At 36.3% G+C, this 22,851-nt stretch overlaps 1 protein-coding gene across 1 annotated transcript; it reads right to left on the minus strand.

Annotated features, from left to right (window-relative positions):
• Window positions 1–14,397: 14,397 nt before the first annotated feature.
• Window positions 14,398–18,745, minus strand: LOC107814610 (carboxyl-terminal-processing peptidase 3, chloroplastic). The gene is made up of 12 exons (XM_016640049.2): window positions 18,359–18,745; window positions 17,838–17,919; window positions 17,590–17,720; window positions 17,171–17,257; window positions 16,879–16,957; window positions 16,266–16,354; window positions 15,917–15,949; window positions 15,621–15,740; window positions 15,429–15,515; window positions 15,168–15,317; window positions 14,933–15,040; window positions 14,398–14,778 (listed from the first exon to the last, which is right to left on the minus strand). The coding sequence occupies exons 1-12, from the start codon at window positions 18,698–18,700 to the stop codon at window positions 14,533–14,535; spliced, it is 1,554 nt and encodes a 517-aa protein (XP_016495535.1). The 5' UTR covers window positions 18,701–18,745; the 3' UTR covers window positions 14,398–14,532.
• Between the last annotated feature and the right edge of the window lie 4,106 nt (window positions 18,746–22,851).

Raw genomic sequence — 22,851 nt, forward strand, 5'->3', positions numbered from 1 at the left:
GATAATACATAGAATAATATGTAACTTGTATTTTGGCACATCTTCCTTAGTTTTTTTCCTTCTAATGGTGGTATTAGTACCTTGTTGTGCTCATTCCATTGGGGGAAGGATGACTAAGAAAGATATGTCATTTTTGGTAATAAAATTTATTGCTTCTACCCATGAGCTTCTTTTCGCAATATTTCTTTGTCTATACTTAGAATTATTTATATGCTACAATATATACATAATATACAATATATATACTACAAGAAAATATATTTATAAGATACAATATATACATAAGATACAATATATATACTACAAGAAAATATATAAGAGAATATATATACATAAGATACAATATAATATACTACAAGAAAATATATTATGCTACAATATATACATAATATACAATATATATACTACAAGAAAATATATAAGAGAATATATATACATAAGATACAATATAATATACTACAAGAAAATATATTATGCTACAATATATACATAATATACAATATATATACTACAAGAAAATATATTTATAAGCTACAATATATACATAAGATACAATATATATACTACAAGAAAATATATAAGAGAATATATATACATAAGATACAATATAATATACTACAAGCAAATATATAAGAGAATATATATACATAAGATACAATATAATATACTACAAGCAAATATATTATGCTACAATATATACATAATATACAATATATATACTACAAGAAAATATATTTATAAGCTACAATATATACATAATATACAATATATATACTACAAGAAAATATATAAGAGAATATATATACATAAGATACAATATATATACTACAAGAAAATATATTATGCTACAATATATACATAATATACAATATATATACTACAAGAAAATATATAAGAGAATATATATACATAAGATACAATATAATATACTACAAGAAAATATATTATGCTACAATATATACATAATATACAATATATATACTACAAGAAAATATATTTATAAGCTACAATATATACATAAGATACAATATATATACTAAAAGAAAATATATAAGAGAATATATATACATAAGATACAATATAATATCAAGAAGTGATATTTATGCATGACAATTTAGTGTTTTACTATTGTTTTGTTATTTTCTTTTTCGTCAAGCACTTTAATAATTAGATATACATATATACTACATATTAATATAGCCATGATACTACAAGAAATTGTCTTTAAAAAAAAAAAAAAAACCCGCTAGGCCCGCGAAGCCCACGAGCCCGGCCCGTTAAGCACAGGACCATGTGGGCTTAGGCCCGTCACGGGCCGGTTCCACCCATTAGGCCCACGAAGACCGGGACCGCCAGGCCCGGGACCGCCAGAGCCCGGGACCACGAAGCCCGGGACCGCGAGGCCCGGCCCGTTAGGCCCACTAAGGCCCGGGCCCGGGACAAAATACAGCCCTAGGTCACCATCATATAACCCGGTCAACTTACACGCCATTTTAGTTGGTCTTATTCTTCCAAGTGGCTATTACCAAAAACCAAGTTCCTTTCTCATTCATTACCTATAAATTTCAAGCACATTACCTTCAGCTTCACCACTGCAATCCAAGTGCTCAAGTTGCTTTCTCGATTCCAATTTCAGCACACCTCAAACTCTAAGCAATTTTGAGTACTTATAACTTTTTCTGTAATTGTATCGAAATGGCGCAAGTTAACATTGTTAAAGCTTTTGTGCTCACCCTTATTGTTGCTGCAGTTGCTGCTGTTGAGGTTTTGTTTTTAAGATGAAATATTCTTAAAATGAGGATGAATGGGAAATGGAGGGAAAATAAAATTTTGAGTAAAATTTTAAGTTTCCCCCTCTTGACAATGAGACATTGTCCCATATTAGAAGAGGAAGACATTTTTGGTGGGTATATACATAATTGCTCTTCTTGTAGCTCTTAAAGAGTTAAGAAGAAAGCAAGCCTCGCGCCGTCGTCGTCGTCGCTCGCTCGGCTTCGGCTTCGGCTTCGGTTAATTGATTGATTAATTTTTTGGACCAAATTTATTTGTTAATAGTATCCGTATTTGTAGCGGATATTTTCCAATCCGTGTATTGACCATTTGGCAGCCGCCTAATGCTCTTCCCACCATGAAGTACTTGCTCCACAAACATGAAGTGCTTGCTCCACAAACATGTAATGCTTGCTCCACCATGGAGGGTGGTGGACGTTTGGTCTTCTTCAATATTTTGCTGCTATATATATGTGCAGCAGATGTTGAAGAAAGGCACTCAACACACAACATACAATTCGCTCAACAAATTGGCTATACATTGTACTCCTTCCTCTCAGCATTTCCATACGATTTTCTGAGTATATACTCCTTCGTTCTGTATTGTTTTTAACTTCAAACAAAGCAACTGTAAGTGTGATTTGCTACCGAACTTTGTGTTCGCTGAAACACTGGGGTTTGAAGTACCGCTACACCATTGTATTATTCGTTCTATCCTGGGAGGAAATAATCCATTACCTTGGGTATTAGGAGGGGATTAAATTCCTTAAGGAAACACTGTGAATTCAGTGGGCTCGAATTTATTATTGTTTCATTACCTTAAATTATATTTTGCAGAATTGTTATTCAAAATTATATTTTGCAGAATTATTATTTACAAATACAGCAATATTGACGGGAATAACAGCTGCCGCACAGGAATTTGGAATGGCTCCGGCGCCAACACCCGATGCTGGAGCGGGGTTCTCTTTGCCGGTTTCTGGTGCTTTGATTGGCACCTCTTTGCTTTTTCCCCTTGTTGCTTTTTTCATGCACTGATTTTACTATGGCTTCAATAAGAAAGAGCGATAATATGTTGAGCTGAATAGAGCACTGAAATGTTTGTTGATTTTCTCGTTTTCTTAGTTATGATCAATAAAGTTATTTTATTTCCATGGTAAAGTTTGATGATGTGTTACTTTTCTTATCTATCTTCGTTGATTGATCACGTCCAACTATGCCTTAATAAAAGGACTAATCGGTCGTTGCAAATATAATCTGGTTTACAAGTTCGGAGTCGAATCCTACAGAGAACTAAGGCTTAGCTACAACTGTTCAATATTGCTAAGAAATACAAGTCCAAACAATTTCTTAATTATAGAGATTATAATATTTATGTCTAACTAATTAACTAACAACTATTATAAAGCAGCAAAATTATCAACTAACAAGGATGAAATTTTAGACAAGACTAAGGAGGTCTAGAGTTATGATTTCCCCAATTGTCGGAATCCTTTCCGTTATGCCTTCTATAATTTCACCTAAGTTTTCTCTACCGATCATGAGCGCTCTGAGTGTCGTAACTCTCTCCTGAGTAATTACCACAATTTACTAGACATATTTTCCCGAATTACGCTAGTTGGCATTAAGTACGGCTCACTCGTATCGCACAAAGGTTTCGTTATCCCTAATCCCACCTTTAAACACTTCGTATTGATCCCTCATATACGTTAGGAGTGATGTTGTGTAACAACTACCTAAATATTCATTCTCTCCCGAGTAATATACACTAAATAGGCACAGTCAATTAAGAGCTCTTCAACCAACCACAATAATAACGTAGTTGAACAAGTAGAGAAATCCAATGGCTCAATTATATAAAAACATAACAAGAATTTATCTTACAAAAGGTTCTATCAAAACTCTAGATAACAAATTAGCTATTCATAATAGTATGCAAAACTACAATACTAGAATTCATAACCAATAATGAAAATAGGAAGAAGGAAGTGAAAAACCCGTAGAAAAATTTTCCGCCTTGCTCCTAGTGTGTTCTTGCCTCCTTAGGTCAAATCCCTGTCCAATCTCCAAAAGTGACATTTTTAGGTCTATTTATATGTATGGGAAAAGACCTAAACGTGTAGGCCAAGTCCTAGTCAAACCAGGAGACGAAATAAGTCTTCAAAACTCGGAATGTGCACGCCCAGTCCTGGCCTCGTGAGGCATAACACTTGGTGGACCTTGCCCCAGGCCTAGCGTCGCCAAGTATACAACCTGCTTGAGCTCGCCTCTGCCTCGCCTCGCCAGCTCCTACGCGAGCTAAAGGCCTGGCGTCGCTAGATATAAAGCATGCTATAGGTCTGGTTTCGCCAGCTTTCTCCTTTTCACTGTTCTCGAACACGCTTTGAACGTTTAAGTATCCCTTTTGCTCTACTTTCGTCTTCAATTTACCTACACATAAAATAGACTCCATTACGTGCAAATAAAGTATAATTTATCATTAAAGCATATAAAATGCAAGGCAAATAATGTACGAAATTATGAAATTATAGCCACACATCAATACCCCACACTTAAATATTGCTCGTCCTCGAGCAATCAAACTACACATATAGACACAACCTTTTTTTTAAACAATTTTCCTAACTCATCACACCAAGAATATTTAAAATAGACTAAGCACAAAAGCGTAACATCTTCACCTCAAGATTTGACTCACAAGTACTATGCATTATTCACAACTCACCTACTTACTCTAACATAGAGGTCACTGACATTACCTTTCCTTCATGAATCAAGTGCCCTCACACAACAAAAGAGAGTAGTTCCACACAATAAAATTTAAGAACACTTAGGAACTCAAGATAGAAAGAATTCACTCACTCTCAGAAATAACATTCATATGCCACAAAAGATGCACCATAGGCTTGCCCATAGTGTACTACTCTACTAATCGAGCTCATTCAGTCTAGGATCAAGTAGGACTTTATTTGGTTGTAATGTAGGCTGTGGGACGGGTATGATACATTTAGATATAAAGAGTGACTACACCTCCCTAAGCACTTTAATACATATACTTTAACATTTAACCCCACACTTATGTCAAACCATAACTCCAACTTTACATATATATATATATATATTACCCCATACTTCTTTAAGCACAATTACATCAAAAGCGACCACCATTAAGGAATATTCTTTACAACAATATAACTATTTTTTTTTTCAATTCAAGTGGCTTTTATTTTTTTTCAACACAGTGCACCTTTCTCTTTATTTCATTAGTTCCACTCAAAAACCAAACCAACCACCCCATACTTTAACTTTTATAAGGTTCATAACAATTCAAGTGCTCATGAGAGGTGAAAAGGTTCAAATAGATGGTTAATTTAAATAATTGGGCAAGGCTTGTAGTGTGGTTGCCAAAGAAACAGGATTACAGACTCAAAGGGGTTAACTACGTTACATAATAATTAAGCATGTAAAATATATACATCTTTCTCAACAAAGAAATGCCTATATCACTTCCAAGACTAAAAAAAACTACTATTTCGCTTTGCAAACACACGGGGCAAGTTCTATACATCAAATGCAATGCACAGAATAACATAAAACTTTAAACACACATGGCACATAACTCACTCGGGATTGGACTCATCAAGACTCTCTAGTCAAAGCAGTCAAGCAAATTTAAGAATCTACGATTTAAGGTACTTATACTAGAGTCAAAAACTGAGCCTAAGCGTTACAACCAGAATGCTAACTATTCTCAAGGCATAACAAAGTTAAGAGATATCGTTGCAATTCAATTCATCTCACACTAGCTCCTACTCCTAAAAATAATAAAACTAACTATACCCGGTTCAAACAAACCCCTTGGAAAAGAACCGCGACACAAAAAAAAACCAAGGGGGAATTACTACACTACCTACAAAGAAAATCTTTTTTAAAAAAAACTTAAATCCCTCAAGAAAAAAATTTAATTAATTAAACTAACACAACTAAAATAGCATAGAAAGTCACCCAAACAATCTCCTCACCCCACACTTAAAACTGTGCATTGTCCTCAATGCACACCCATAAATACAAGAGGGTAAAGGAAACTCTTTGGTAGGACAAAGGCCGAAACACTAGCAGTTCATGGGGTACTCAGACTTCTCCCATGCCTGGTCCTTCGTGCGGGTACCTCACACTTAGTTCCAACCATCTGGTTTGTTGTTGCATCCTTCCAATGGCTTTGCTTTCCATGCTCCTAAAAAATCAAAAATCGACACTACAAACATAGTACAATTTAAAAAATAAAAAATAAACGAAAGCAGTAAAGCTGAGTTGCCTCCCAACAAGCGCTTGATTTAACGTCGCGGCACGACGTGAATCGCTTTTTGCCTCCACCTCGAGCTTATGAATTGAACCCCAAGTTTTGATTCAAGCTTATGATTATACTCCTGGGGTGGTGGAACGAATCTAACTGGCCCAAGGAAACAATGTAGTATTCTGCACTTCTTGGCCTTTAGATGAGGTGTGTAATTCCGACTTTCTGGCAAGAAGAATTCCAGAATGTAGGCACCTTGTTCCTCATTCCTTGACTCCTCAAGTGGCCCAGATGACTCTATTACCATATCATCATCTACGCACAATGTGAAAAAGTGCTTGGAGTAAGGACAAATGCGCTCAAACTGAAAATGCAGAGGCTTATCCACATCCTCTTCATGGCAAAAACTAGAATCAATTAAAATTGGATCTGTAAGGTCCTCAGTTGACTCCAGTACCACTTCTTCAATATCGACATCATCAAATTCTAGTTGGTTGGTTAGGTCAAATTCTACTCTCAACTCCTCTATTATAATGGCAATTTCTGCAGCTCATTCATGCTCTTCTTGGCTATTATCCACAATGTAAGCTTGTTGCACTTTACAAGGTTCAATTAGTTTATTAGATTGAGCCTTCAAGTTATAAATAGTTGCCTCTTGCCTTTGTATCTGCAGTAATTTCTCATCATATTGTTCCATGAGGCCCTTTAACATAGCTTTAATCTCCTTCAGGTCAGCTTCCCAATGTTCTTTGTTCCTATTCACTTCACATGAAAATGTAGAACCATCAAAGTAAGGGGTTGGAGGAGGATAAAACATATAAGCACAACCATGAAAGTGACCATCTTGACCACCACACATATCACACACATTCCATACATAAGATTGAGTTGGTGTACATAACTCGCTCTCGGAAATATTTTGATAATTTTGCCATGGGTGATTTCCTCCGTAAATGTATAAGGAGGATCAAAAGTAGAATTACCAACATCAAAACTCTCATAATTGCAAGATGCCATGTTTCTAAAATCAAGAAGTAAAACAAAAATAAAAAAAATCAAATACAAGAAAACAAAATAAAAGTTCAAATTTGCAACCTAGCAATATGTATACCTACATCTACACCGTTAGTTCCCCGACAACCAAAATTTGATCATGCCCAACGATGCCTTATAAAAAGGACTAAGCGGTCGTTGCAAATATAATCTGATTTATAAGTCCGGAGTCGAATCCCACAGAACACTAAGGCTTAGCTACAACTATTCAATATTGCCAAGAAACACAAGTCCAAACAATTTTCTAATTATAGAGATTATAATTTTTATTTCTAACTAATTAACTAACAACTATTATAAAGCAGCAAAATTATCAACTAACAAGGATGAAATTTTAGACAAGACTAAGGAGGTCTAGAGTTATGATTTCCCCAATTGTCGGAATCCTTCCCGCTATGCCTTCTATAATTTCGCCTAAGTTTTCTCTACCGATCATGAGCGCTCTAAGTGTCGTAACTCTCTCCCGAGTAATTATCACAATTTACTAGACATCTTTTCCCGAATTATGCTAGTTGGTATTAAGTACGGCTCACTTGTATCGCACAAAGGTTTCGTTATCCCTAATCCCACCTTTAAACACTTCGTATTGATCCCTCATATACGTTAGGAGTGATGTTGTTCAACAACTACCTAAATATGCACTCTCTCCCAAGTAATACACACTAAATAGGCACAGTCGATTGAGAGCTCTTCAACCAACCACAATAATAACGTAGTTGAACAAGTAGAGAAATTCAACGGCTCAATTATATAAAAACATAACAAGAATTTATCCTACAAAAGGTTCTATCAAAACTCTAGATAACAAATTAGCTATTCATAATAGCATGCAAAACTGCAATATTAGAATTCATAACCAATAATGAAAATAGGGAGAAGAAAGTGAAAAACTCGTAGAAGAATTCCCCGTCTTGCTCCTAGTGTGTTCTTGCCTCCTTAGGTTAAATCCCTGTCCAATCTCCAAAAGTGATATTTTTAGGTCTATTTATATGTATAGGAAAAGACCTAAACGTGTAGGCCAAGTTCTAGTCAAACTAGGAGACGAAATAAGTCTTCAAAACTCGGAATGTGCACACCCAGTCCCGGCCTCGCGAGGCATAACGCTTGGTGGACCTCGCCCCAGGCCTGGCGTCGCCAAGTATACAGCCTGCTTGAGCTCGCCGCTGCCTCGCCTCGCCAGCTCCTATGCGAGCTAAAGGCCTGGCGTCGCCAGGTATAAAGCCTGATATAGGCCTGACTTCGCTAGGTATAAAGCCTGCTATAGGCATGGCTTCGCCAGCTTTCTCCTTTTCACTGTTTTCGAGTACGCTTTCAACGTTTAAGTATCCTTTTGCTCTACTTTCATCTCCAATTTATCTACACATAAAATAGACTCCATTACGCGCAAATAAAATGTAATTTATCATTAAAGCATATAAAATGCAAGACAAATAATGTACGGAACTATAAAATTATAGCCACACGTCATTGATATAAAAGGAATATCTTCATCAACCTATGAAGCTAGATAAGCACTATCCAATTTGGGAAGTTAGTCAATCAAATAGTAACCTTTTTCTGGAGGCAGAGAAGGCTTACTCATTCCACCCTACGATATACATTTGCCTTTAAATGTAAAATAAAAAAAAATTAATATTAAATAATTTCCGAATATAAAAAGATATATTTTTATTAATATTCCCTGTCTCCGAAATAACATTCAGATCATTGCAGTAACTGGCAGTCTACGAGCAGAATTTAACAATCCATTAAAGGACTTAAAGACATTTGTTATTAATATTCCCCAACTTCTGCCACCATTCTTGTGTGGAGTCCATTTCTCCGCTTTTGTCGTTGCCAACCAATTATAGGGGGGCCCTCGTTTTTCTAGTTTATCAATTCCATCTGTTATTCTGTTGCACGAATTCTTTTTCCTGATGATCAATTGCAGCTTGTCACATGAGATTTTGAAATCGCTTGTTAGGATATTGCCCTCTGAAAATTGGCTTTTAAATACCTAACACAGTAATGGTGGCAGACGTATGACTTCTGTCATGCATCAAAGTACGCACATAACTTAAAACTCCACAATATCGATTAAATATTAGACAAATTCCTTAATGCTGCTTCATAGTTATGCTATTTCAAGTGGGTCAAAAATCATGTATCAATAACTTTATGTCATACTTTCCATAAACAAGTGTGTCGTCGATTGAGATGACTAGCCGATAATGAATAAAATCATTGCCTGATGGTTTAAATGCCTAGAACACACATGTGAAGATGTTTTTTTGAATGTTAAGAGGGCGGTCGTGCTTCGACAATTATGACAGGATTAAAGTGTTGCAGAGAACCCATGTACCTCAGTAGAGCTGCAAATGACACATCTTAGTCGCTAAATACAATCTCGAACGCACGTTTACACCCAAAAAATACCTTTCCTTTGTAATGATATTGCCATAAATCTATGCGACCGATGTTATACACTCCTTCATCTTGTACCGTATAGACTATTTCATGTGTGGAATCAACACAGACAATCAAATTAGTATCCAAGTTAAAATAATTTTCATTGAATGTATTCATATTGCATGTACGTTCGCCAATGTATTTGCCAATCAACCACATATAGTTTTCTAATTTCCTAGCACGAAGCTTCCACTTACAACCTTGGTCCCATTTATGGTAAACCACCTTCCAAACTTTTTTTGTTGACTGGAAAAAGGAGGGGTATAGCGCATGCCTAAATCTTTGTATTAATCAAACGTTTGTTAACCTAGGACGTCAGGCCAGGGAGGTATATCGCATGCCAGGCTTGTGCTATATGTAGTGTTGCTCTTGTTTTCTTTTTAAACATTATTTTGGTCACTCGAGTTCAATTGCACGTTACTTTGGTTCCGGACTCACTTTCTATCAGTCTAGGCGTTTCGATGATATAATTAGTGGTAGAGTAGCATAGGCACGATTCGAGATGCACTGCCACATGTCTACTATGAATTTTTACTTCTTGACATAAGAAAAAGTGTCATGCGGCACATACAGGAACGTAAAGCCAAAGTGAATTAAAGTAGACTTGTAGATAAGTGGGGAGGTATTGTAGTTCTAAAATAAATAAAAATGTTCGTTTTAGTACATTAAATTTATAAATGAAACGTTCTACATAATTCCCTATTATGTGTAAAACAGCGCTATTTTTGTGTTATCCGTCCATAGAATCTTTATTAGCATTAATTATTTTCTACCAGAAATAAACAAAATTCATGTAATTCTCCAATCCCCCCCCCCCCCCCCAAACAAACCCTCAAAGCTAAACACAGATACGAATCTACCATCCGCGTAATCAACAAAAGAGTCAAAATATAATAGGCTAAAAGAAGAAAAGAAAGAAAAATAGTGTACCTAGTCTCCAATTAGAAGTCATTGGTTCATGGCATAAATATTATGTACTTAACCAAGATTTGAATGTTGTTGATATTGCCAACCATAACATGGATAGGCCAACCATTCCTGCATCACACCATGTGGCAGATTCTTACAGGCGCCGAACATGAGCTGGTCAAATTATCATTAGCACCACATCTTATAACATTAATAATCTTTTTTGGTCACCGTAATATAACCAAGGTCAATTTACACGGCATTTGAGTTGGTCGTCTTCAAAATTACTTCTCATTCATTACCTATATATATCAAAGACTTCTGATCTTAAACTTCACTACTTCAATCCAAGTGCTCAAGTTGCCTTTTAGAACTCAATATCAGCTCCTGAAACCAATTTGAGTATTTATTCTTTCTTCAATTTTATAGAAATGGCGCAAGTTAACATTGTCAAGGCATTCGTGCTCGTTGTCATGGTCGCTGCCATTGCAGCTTCGGCACAGGAAGTTGGAATGCCACCGGCGCCATCGCCCGACGCCGGAGCTGGTTTTTCTTTGCCGATTTCTGGTGCTTTGATCGGAACCTCTCTGCTTTTCTCCCTTGTTGGTTTCTTCATGCAGTGATTCTATTGATGGCGCTTTTTTATTTTAAAAATGATCATCATATAATGTACTGAATATTGCCACTGGATATTGTACGTATTTGCTTAAGTTTGTTATGATCAAATAAAGTTTCTATTCATTCTATAATTAAGTTTGTTATTGCGTTACTTTTCTTATTTATTCTTAAATTGATTTCGTGTGGCTCGGTTCCAATTTTATGATTTACTTGACCAAAATGACGCTTTAAGGTGAAATTCATTTTGTGGTTCGAAGTTTAGTTTAAATGTTAATTAAATTTATATTTCAAATTTGAACAAATAAAGATTTTCTCATCTTTAAGAATTTTCAACAATTGATAGCAATTAAACTTCGATAAATACTATATGGCCCCTAATTCACAGTTAATTTGCTTTTAGAGAAAATTATATAAGTACCCCTAAATCTATGACAGAAGTTTCAACTACACATTTTTCCTTTTCGAGGGTCCTATTACCCATCCTCGGAACTATTTTAAAATAGTATAAATTCACCCTTGAGACACTATAACCAGATTTCTGGTGGGATGTGAACTACACGCCCCAGAAAAGTGTATATTTCATTAAAATTTTATTTTTGTTTTCTTTCCCTTATTTCTTTCTTTCTCTTTTCTCTTTTTCATTTACTCTCGTCACCACCAAACTAGACAACATAATTTCACCCCATATTCTAATTTTTGGCCCATGATTTGTTTTTTTTTTTTGCTAAACTAGGCTTGAAGCCTTTAAATGGCTATAGGATGACCTCTCCATTTATTTTCAAGCTTGTTTTTCGGACCGGCCTATCACTCTCCTCTATGAAAAGGTCCTTCCGATTGTGGTGGTGGCGGCTTGGATGATTTTTATCACCGATAATTGTGGCGGCATAAAAATAGTGGCTCTTATAATTAGGAGGTGATGGTGAATTATGTGATTATATGTGTGTCTGCTGGGTAAGAAAATGTTTCTTTCGGTTTGAAATTTCAAAAGCTCTATTTTTTTCGGCAGAAAAAAGATTTTTCGGTGATGGATGTTTCCAAATCTGAGTGGTTACATATGTATAATTATTTTATGAAAGTGTGATTTCTGTATCGAGGGAGAGAGAGGAAGAAGACTAAACCAAATAATTAAAGAAGAAGGCAATAAAAGTCACCGGCCAGCACGTTGTTGACGGGAAAAGTGAAGGGGAGAAGAAGGAAAGGACAAAGACAAAGAAAAAGGAAAGAAAAAGAAAAAGAAAAAGTAAGAAAGTATATTTTTCATTTTAATAAAAGTAAGAAATAATATTGTAACATCTTTTTTTCTTATCACTCTCTCAGAGAGAGTGATTTAGACACTCTGCCACCTAAGTTTTTAAGGTGCAATTAATTATATTATAAATTAGTATAAAGGGGTCGCTGAGGATAGTTACGCAGTTAAATATAATCAAACTCAAGATAGGCGTTCAAGCCCTTAAGCCACGACCATAGCATAGACCTAAAATAAATAAATAAAAGTAGACTTGTAATGATGAAGAGGGATCTTCAAATCAAATTACGATATCTAAAAGAAAGTGTCTGCTCTAGCACTTTATATGCAGACGATTCATACAAAGTTTTAAAGATTTATGATGGACTCCCTCAACCCCTGTAACACTTTGTGACTAGAAATATTTTTTTTTTTTAAAAATCTAATTTTCCCCTTCAACTAACCACGTGTTCCATCCGCATACGGCATAACCAACAACCAAAGATCAAAATGTTCAGTACTATAGACTAAAAGAAGAAATAATGCTTACTCACAAATTAGAAGTCTTTGGTCCATGGCTTAAATCTTATTCAAAATTTGATTGTTTTGACATTACCAACTGTAACACGGATAGGCCAACTAACTACCGCTCCAGCATCTCACCATGTGGCGAAATGACGGAATCATAGCCGCCGCCTATGACCTGTTCCACTTATTAACACCTTCACCTTTTAGTCACCATAATTTAACAAAGTTAAAAATTTACTTATATAGGGTGTTTACACCATATTATACAAATTTATCATAATTAAGTAATAATAAAAATTTTCTACCTGGGAATAAATTTTAGACTTGGTAGAGAGCTTTTATTTTATTTTTCTTATTACTATTTTATATATATATATATATATATATATATATATATATATATATATATATATATATATATAAAATTTTTTTTACTTGCACCTTTATTTTATTTTGGTAATGATGGTTATATGAGTTAAGCTAAATAAAATAAATGAGGAGTCATATCGCCGACCCCAACTTATTTAGGAGTTGGAATTGAGACGTAGTAGCAGTGGCGAAACTAGAAATATTTTCAAGGGTGTTTAAACTTGAAAGAAGTAAAAAATAATTCCCAACAAAGGTTGTTCAATATATATTTTATACATCTAAAATCAATATATACACAGTGTAATTCTTCGTAAAATTTTGGTGAAGGGTGGTCAGTTGACCACCCTTTGCAAAAGGTGGCTTCGCCCCTGCGTAGTATTTGTTGTTGTTAAGCGATAATAAAGATAAAATATGTATTAATTAACTATAACTTAGAGATAATATTATTTATGGAGACATGTAATGTGCTTGTTGAATTGGTGTAAACAACTCATGCGAATAATGTGTTTATAGGTGGGTTTGTGTAAACAATGGTCCTCCTGGTCACCATAATATAACCAGGTCAATTTACACGCCATTTGAGTTGGTCTATTACCAAAACCAAACTCACTACTCATTCATTACCTATAAATATCAAAGACATCTCGGCTTATACTTTACAATCCAAGTACTCAATAAGTTGCTTTCAAGAATCCAACTTTAATACTTCTAAGCAATTTGAGTGCTTAATTTTTCCTGTAATTGTATAGAAATGGCATCATTTTTGCTGCCATTGCTGCGTCGGCAGAGAAAGTTAGAATGGCACCGGCGCCAACGCCGGATGCTGGAGCAGGGTTCTCTTTGCCAGTTTTTGGTGCTTTGATTGGAACATCTTTGGTTTTCACCTATGTTGGTTTCTTCATGCCAAATATCTACGCAGCCACTTAAAGTGTCAAATACATACACTTAAAGTTGTCACATTTTCACTTAAACACTTCAATTTAGTTGTCACGTTTTTTCACTTAAAACACTTCAACTTAGGCCAAATACATAAACAACCACTTAAAATTGTCACGTTCTTTTCATTTAAACACTTCAACTAAGGTTGTTTCCTATTGAACACCTAACACTAGTAGAAAGTGCCTCTATTGAAACAACCTTAGTTGAAGTTTTGATTGTTGAACTTGTTATCTTTCTCATCATGTTCCAAGGACAAATATTACCTTTACTTCCATACAATATAGTTTATATTCATAAACCATTCCTACCATTTTGAATCTCCTACTATACAATGAATAGTATGCTACAAATGCAAGAGACTGTTAGTATTCCTAACTAGTCAAGAAGCAGAGCCCTCGGATTTTTGAATATCCAATTCATGTTCTGCAACAATGATGCAAGAATCAGCCTCCAAAGATGAGGGCGCGCTCTTGTTCTTGAAGGTGTCTTTGGGTGAATTAAGCATGTCAACTGTACACTGAACATCAGGTGTTATTCCCACTTGGTCGATGTCGTGAAGTGCTGGAGATAAATACTTGGCCACTGTAACAAATAGAGCTGATCCGTCGTGCAACTGTGTTACACTCTGCACCCAAAGACAATTGGAAAAGTTACAAAATATATTCATCAGAAAGTAAGACAGTTAAGAAAATGGACAAAAGGTGCAGCATTCAATTTAGAACACTAGATGGCTTCTATAGAGTAGAAAGGTTAGTATCCATCCAAAGTTCCAGCCAAACCTGTATCTTTCCTTTGCCAAAAGTCTTGTGCCCAACAAGGATCGCGCGGCCATTATCATGGAGTGCCCCCGCCAGAATCTCACTAGCACTTGCACTCCCTTCATTCACCTGTCAAGAAGGAAATCTAAGGCATAAATATTTCTGCGCAACTACTAAACTCCTCGGTTCAAATGAAAGTCATAGTACGCTCAAGAATATTGTGTTACAGAACGAGAAGGATGTGTATTCAACTTACAAGGACGACTAGTGGATCGTGTGTTACAGCATGTCCATCGACCATGCTAATTGGTAACATATTCCCGTCCCTATCTATAGTGTTCACAAGCGTTTCATCGCCATCTAGCCATATTTGGGCAACATCCAGCCCGGCAGTAACCAGACCTCCCTGCATAATGTATTTAAAGAGAAATAATACAGACACGTCAGATGACAAAAGGGCGAATTGATTAACTTTGAGAGTATACAAATTGAAGAGGAGGAGGGTTAAGGAACTTGCAGGATTGTTGCGAAGATCTAATATATATGACTGTACACCCTGAGTTTCCATCTCCTGAATTGTGTTTTCCATGTCCATAGCAGCAGACTGTCACATTAAGAAAATGGAAGTCTTAACTCAAGATATGCAAAGGAACGAAAAAAACAAAGGCAAGTCAATAATCTGACTCTGGGGAGATGACTGATTAACTACCTGAGAGAAGCTTGACAACTTCACGTATCCAGTTTTCAAGAGGCGACCATCAGGCATTTTATGGGGGATTATGGCACTGGATATTGGCGAAAGCTTAATCACTTCGCGAGGTAGTTTAACCTATAAAGATAAGCAACATTAATCAAGAAGATTAGGAAATCTGTGGATTTTGAATCTAGATAACAGGAAATTGGCTAGATGCATGTACTTGAGAAAACTTTAACCGAAAAATATAAAAGATTGTGGTTTCTTCTAATTGAGGAAAGCTACAACACTACATAGTTCAGATATCATACCTCTTTGTAACCAGATACTCCTGGCCCGTTATCCTGGTCAAGAGAAGAACAGAAAAATGTGATAATACACGGTCAGAGAGCATTCACTTCAGTGAAAGATAATAAATTTGAGAAAGTTTCGAAAATGAAGTTAATTTTCGTTTCAAGCAACAAGTACTATTGCCCGGCGACAAAAAAGGGTGAAATATTAAGAGAATGGAGACATAATATGCAAAAGAATAAGCCACAGAAGGCCCTTGTGTATGAAATTTCTGATCAGGTGGCTGTGGATGTAGATATAAGACTTCATAATAATGTTCAGAAAAAAGTAGAAAGTTCAACGATCTCAATGAAAAAGTGACAAGCTTACACTGTGAACTTTGACAGTAACAATTGTACCAGCACGACCCCTCAGTTTTTGAGCTGCTGCTTCACTGTCAACTCCATCAAGCCTCTCTCCTGAAGAAAAATGAAGCAAAACTCAAGTTTTAATACTGCTGTTTTGAGAAACAAATAAACAAAGCAATTTATGTGATTTCTGTTTGATGACGAGGAGGAGTGCACTGTTAAAATTTTGCGATTTTTGCTCAGTTTTTTAAAAACAATTTATGACATTAATTGATCTCACTAACAAATTTTCTTGAGTTATCATGAAGAAAGGCTTTCGCTGCACAACTGCTGGCCTACCCCGCTCATAAGTCTGCCACCATTTTTTGGCAGTACTGTACTGATAAGGACGATTACTACATTTTTGTAATCGACAATGAACAGTAACTTCTGATAACTAGATAAGAACGTTTAGTACTGTAGAAAGCTTGGATGTTTTCACAACAAGACAACGATGCTTCTGCAATCATTCGGCCACCTTCAATTAGGAAACTCAGTTTACTCCACAAGATGGAAGTATCAATTTCAAAACTCTAGGTAAGATCTCTAAGCCAATAGGTCATTAATTTGCTAAATTCTGAAGAAAAAAGTAGTACCATTTATCTCAAGCAGTTCATCTCCTTCACGGATACCTGCACGTGCAGCTGGGCTATTCTCCACACATGACAACACAACCTGAAATGTGATCAGATGAGAAAAGTATAAACTACACTGTCAAAAATGATATTTCCACTTATAAAGCATTTTTATATAAGGAAGTAAGAGATAAACAATATTGCCAATAACCTACAAAAAGAAAATCTATTTTATGACTAAGCAATCTACATTTCACAGAAATAAAGTAAAATGGCAAGCAAACAGCAAATTCATTTGATTATTCTTACTGACCAGATGCCCTGTGTTCGGTTCAACGCTGACGAAGAGGCCAACACCTTGCAAATTTCCATCACTTCCTATTCTAAAACTTTGGTACTCCTGCGAAAAAATTGTCAATGTCATAGAAGAATTACAAATTATTAACCATATTAGGAATTAGGGAAGACATGGCACAAAGTCCTTACAAAGGCTAATTGGACTGATCACTTATATATCAATTTGAAACGCGAACCTACCGCTCTAGCATTATGAACTAGGAACTTCCAAGAAATGGCGTCCCAATTTTTTCCTCAACCAACTCTCAGTTTGTTTATCAGAGAAACAGATACGGAAATTCCTCATCTCACATGATATTAGAGATTAGTATTACTTTTCTTAATCATACAAGAAAGATTTCCTTGGTGTAAATGGACTGCCTTAAAAATACTCACCTTAGGACTAATAATGCGCGTATAGGGATCTCCAAGCGTAGATAGCATTCCCCTGACTTTGCTATAAGCAGCATCTTCTGACCTCAAGGGAAACATTTCTACCATTGTTTGTTGCAGTTTCAAGTCCCAATCTGCAAAATAATACGATTTTTACCACTTAAGCTCAAACTACATATTTCATGCTGATAAGCCAAAATGAGAATGTAAGTTTACTTTAAAAAGAAAATAATCAAACCATGTCAAATTACCTTGATGGTTGAAAGTAGGATCTACGAAAGTTTCTCTAATCAAACCCCAAGCCTCTATTAATGTCCTCTGAACTGTATTTACCTACCAAACAAATTAACAATCATTCAACCATATAACAAACTAACACTCCAATAAAATTCTACTTTAAATCATAAATCAGCAGCTACTAAATTTTCCATAGCTGAAAATATTTGAAGCCTATTGGCGAAAACCGTGCGGGCTTAGGCAAAAGCGGACAATATTATACTATATTAAGAGTATCTATAGGCTATTTTAGTCCAACAATTGGTATCAGAGCCCAGGTTTGGGGACAACTATGGAGATGCCAAAGTGATGGTGCGGGGCTCGTTTTGTGTACCCTTATGAGCTTGGAGTGAGGCCTTTTGGAAAAAATCGTGTTGGCTTGATCCAAAGTGGACAATATTATACCATATTAAAAGTATCTGTCGGCTGTTTTAGCCCAACATCCTTTCTGCCCTTTTATGAAACAACAAGAAAGCAAATGGATTGAATGGAATACCTCAGGTGTGTGAGAGACAGGAAATGCAACAGTAAGAGACTCAGCCAAAGCTGGAGAATTACAACACAAAGACAAAGCAGCAGCTAATCCAACAAATCCTTTCCCTACCCATTTCACCAAATTTTCATTCTTTTCAAGAAAATCATTCTTCTTGAACTGTTCAATAGGCTCCTTTCTGCTTAAAGCTTGTGGAACAACCCCTTTAAATCTTGGTGTTTTACCATGATTTAAGGGTGAAAATCTACAAGAAAAAAATGATTTTGAAGTTGGATTAATCAAGGATTTGGAGACTGAAAAGGGGATTGATGATCCAAGATCAAAATTGGAGCAGAAAGTTTCCATCTTTTGTGGGAGGGAAAATGAGTAGTATTTTTGCTTTGCTTTAATACTTAGTAGGAAGAAGGCTGCCGTGTTGGATTTCTAATAAGTGGGGTCCACGTGAATCTTTGAGCCTTGTGGTGATGAACCTTGTTGCGTAAGTGAGTATCTGTGTGTCGAATATATGTTCAGCCTCAGATGTGCTTACAAGTGGACCAGTAACCCAGTGTTGGAAATTAGATATTTATTTTCTTCCTTTTTTCTTTGTTCCAAGTTGAAGTCCTTTGCAGAGTCAAAGAGTCACAACATTTTATTTGTTTTTTGGTTCTATATATGTTCCTTCCTTAAATAGTAAAGTGCGGATTTAAATACACAAAAAATATTTACGGAGAAATCCTCCTTGTTCGAGGAAGTTAAAATCACGACTCACCTCTGGAAGTTTTCACAAAAACTTCACTAAAACAACGAACAATTTCAGCTTATAAAACTCTTATAACCTAAGAGACTAAATCCTAGCCACTTGTAGCAAAACGTTCATGCTAACTCTAGCCTAAAACTTGAATTCTCTCACAGAGAAAACCCCCTTGAAATGCTTCTTGTATAAGCAAATAAGATTACAACTCAATAGCCTAATACAGTAAACTAGACTAGACACAATGAATTTTGACACTGTATAAGGGAACATGTTCTCTAGTCTGGTTCTTCTGCACGTTCCAGACTTCAATATCCACTTCAGAATTTTGAACTCGTTTTTTCTCACTTTTTCTCAATTTTATATGAAAAAAAATAATGGAAGTGCACATCTACAGTGAAGTAAACTTGGACTACATTTAGGTAGACCGTTAGTAGCATAAAGAGTCTGAATCCTAAAAGAAACAAATAATAAGAGACTTACTCCATAAAAAACTTACCATGTATGGCAACATGGTTTTTATTATTTGTTTCCTACTCCAATTATAATTCTTTTCAACAAGAATCCTATTTAATTTCCATCAAATTCGTGCAAAACATATCCTGTAAAGATCTCCCTCCTAACCCTAGATATAGGAAGTTTAGGAAAAATATGAGTCTTTTCCTAAAATAAATTCACTTTTAACTCTATGTCCTTACAAATTTGGTCTCCAAGTTAACAATAAAGATTTGCCAAGATTCTCTATTATCTAGGCGGTAGGTAGGTCATAAAACATGAAATAGAATAATATCTCTCTCAAAAGTGAATCCTACTCCTGCTATGACCACATAGGTTTCCTCATTAGTTTCCTACTCCAATTATAATTCTTTTTTCTTCAAGAAACCTGTTTAATTTCTATCAAACTCGTGCAAAATATATCCACATAGGGGTCGATTTTGCAATGTTCCAGATGACCGGTTCTGCCAAGAGATGGTGGAGGGATTATGTGTTGACTAGACCACCTGGTTCACCTCCACTTACCTGGGATCAGTTATCACAGCTATTTCTAGAGAAGTTCATTTATTTCACTCTAAGAGAAGATTACCACAGGCTCTTTGAGCATCTTCAACAGGGTAATATGACTGTTACCCAGTATGAGACTCGATTTGTGGACCTAGCTCGCTATGCCATTATTTTATTCCCTAGTGAGACGGAGAGAGTGAGGAGATTCATTGATGGCATCACTTTCAGTATCAGGCTATAGATGGCTAAGGAGACTGGAGATGTTATCTCCTTCCAGATGGTCGTAGATATTGCTAGACAGATCGAGATGGTTCGTGGTCAGGAGAGGGGGCCAATGTTTGATAAGAGGCCTAGTCATTCCGGTAATTTCAGTGGTGCCTCATCTGGAGACAAGGGCACTTTTGGTAGAAGCCATCCTCCTAGGTCATTTCAGTTGGCGCTTTAGGCATTACATTGTGCTTCCGGGAGTCGTGGTCTTTATGTATCTCATTCTGGGCAGCCATCCAACAATGCACCATCAGCTCCTATTAGTGCACATCCGATCCAGAGTTACCACTGTGGTTACCCTGCCTGTTCGGGCCAGTTTCAGCTTCAGCATCCACAACAATAGGATAAGTATTTTGAGTGTGGAGGTACTGGTCACATTAGGATGTTATATCCGAGACTGTTGAGCAGCATGCGACAACAGAGTTCTCATGCCATGATATCAGCACTGGTTGCTTCACTGCCCGCTCAGCCAGCTAGGGGTAGGGGTCACGCTGCCAGAGGTGGAGGTCAGTCCGTTAGAGGTAGAGGTCAAGCCATTAGAGGTGAAGTCTAGCCAGCTAAAGGCCGTCCGAGAGACGGAGGTCAGGGAGGTGGGCCCCAGCTCCAGTTTTATACATTCCCAACTAGACCTGAGGCCGAGTCATTTGACGCCGTCATCACACGTATTATTCCAGTTTGCCATAGAGATGCTTCAGTTCTATTTGATCCGGGCTCTACTTATTCCTACGTCTCATCCTATTTTGCTTCATATCTAGTTATGCCTCATGATTTTTTTAGTTCTCCTGTGTATGTGTCCACGCCCGTGGGAGATTTTATTGTTGTAGATCGTGTCTTCTCCTCGTGTGTGATTACTTTTGGGAGTCTTAAGACTAGTGTAGTTCTCCTACTTCTTGATATGATAGACTTTGATGTTATTTTAGGCCTGGATTGGCTGTCAGATTATCATGCTATATTGGATTGTTACACTGTCATGACCCAAAATCCAACTAGTCGTGATGACACCTAACCCAACCCGCTAGGTAAGCCAATTACCAACTATCTAATTCTAATGAAATTAATAAGGCAATTAATTAAAAGAAAATAGATAAACCAATACATTTTTTCAAGAACTGGTAATACAAATCATGAGCTTCTAAGAATAGAATTTACAAAACTGATATGAAATAATACATCATCTGTTCGAAATGTACATGAACAGATTGTTATAAATCTAAGGCTACCATGAACAAGAGGCAGCTACAACCGGAACGCAGGTACATCTTCAGATCCAGCTCCCAACGAACACATCAACATCAGCAGGCAACATCTACACGCAAGGTGCAGAAGTATAATATGAGTACAACCGACCCCATGTACTCAATAAGTAACAAATCTAGCCTTAGGTTAAAAGTAGTGACGAGCTTGTACCAAGGTCGGGTCCAAAACCAATAGTCCACCACAGTCCATAACCACGTAAAGCAAATAATACAAGTAGTAACTCAGAGATAAAATGCTCAGCTAAATCATGATTTCAAAAAAAATAGTTCTTCCTTTCAAGTACATCAGTGAAATCCAAATCGTTTACAAAAGTTGCCAAAAATATGAATAAGTTTGAAAACAAGAATATTTCCAAAAATCCTTTCAATAATAAATGAAATGTTTTATTTTCTTTCCAAATAACCCGTGTAAAACAAATGCATCACTATGCCCATCTATTAACATGTGTGAGAAATTATGAATGATGTGATACCGTACAGCATGAGAAAAATACATCTATATGCATGTATGTCATGTGTGCATGTCAATGCGATGAAACTCAGTGATAAAATCATATGCATACTCTTAGAGTATCATTTCACTCAGTCCTCCCAGTCACTCAGTTCTGCCAGTCACTCAGTCCTCCCAATCGTCGGCACTTGCACTCAGAAGGTACTTGCGCTCACTGGGGGTGTGTACAGACTCCAGAGGGGCTCCTTCAGCCCAAGTGCTATAATCTGCATGGACAACTCACGTGCTATAGTATCAATATTTGTATCTGCACGGACAATGCACGTGCTATAATAAAGCTTATAAGGCATGTTGGAGGCGGGCAACCCCGATCCACATAATAATAAAGTATATAAAGTCAATATGGCCTGCTGTGGCGTGCAGCCCGATCCCATAATTATCCTTACAATCAGGCCCTCGGCCTCACTCAATCATCAATCTCTCCAGTCCCTCTCTCATGGACTCACAATGTCATGAAAATAGCACGAAAATGATGATATGATGTATCAATAAATAACAACAGAGACTGAGATATGATATGTAATGACATGAATATGACTGAGTATGAATTTTCAATTTAAAACAAATAATTCACAGCAGTATGACCTATATGGGTCCCAATAATACTGGCACATAGCCTCAACATGATTTTTAATATAATTTCCAGCTCAATTTCTTTAACATAAAACTACATAGAAAATGCCAAGATTATTTGACTACAAAATTTCACGAAAACAATTATGTCACA

The sequence above is a fragment of the Nicotiana tabacum genome, chromosome 4 (genome assembly GCF_000715075.1).
Source record: "Nicotiana tabacum cultivar K326 chromosome 4, ASM71507v2, whole genome shotgun sequence".
Taxonomy (NCBI): Eukaryota; Viridiplantae; Streptophyta; class Magnoliopsida; order Solanales; family Solanaceae; genus Nicotiana; species Nicotiana tabacum.

Bases quoted from the DNA above. Each gene is read 5' to 3' on its own strand.
- LOC107814610 (XM_016640049.2), bottom strand. From the start codon at position 18,700: ATGGAAACTTTCTGCTCCAATTTTGATCTTGGATCATCAATCCCCTTT. The intron at 15,741-15,916 runs GTATGATATCTG...TTATCTTTATAG, and splicing joins GAGTATCTGGTTACAAAGAG to GTTAAACTACCTCGCGAAGT. The intron at 15,516-15,620 runs GTAGTTAATCAG...TTAATGTGACAG, and splicing joins AGTTGTCAAGCTTCTCTCAG to TCTGCTGCTATGGACATGGA.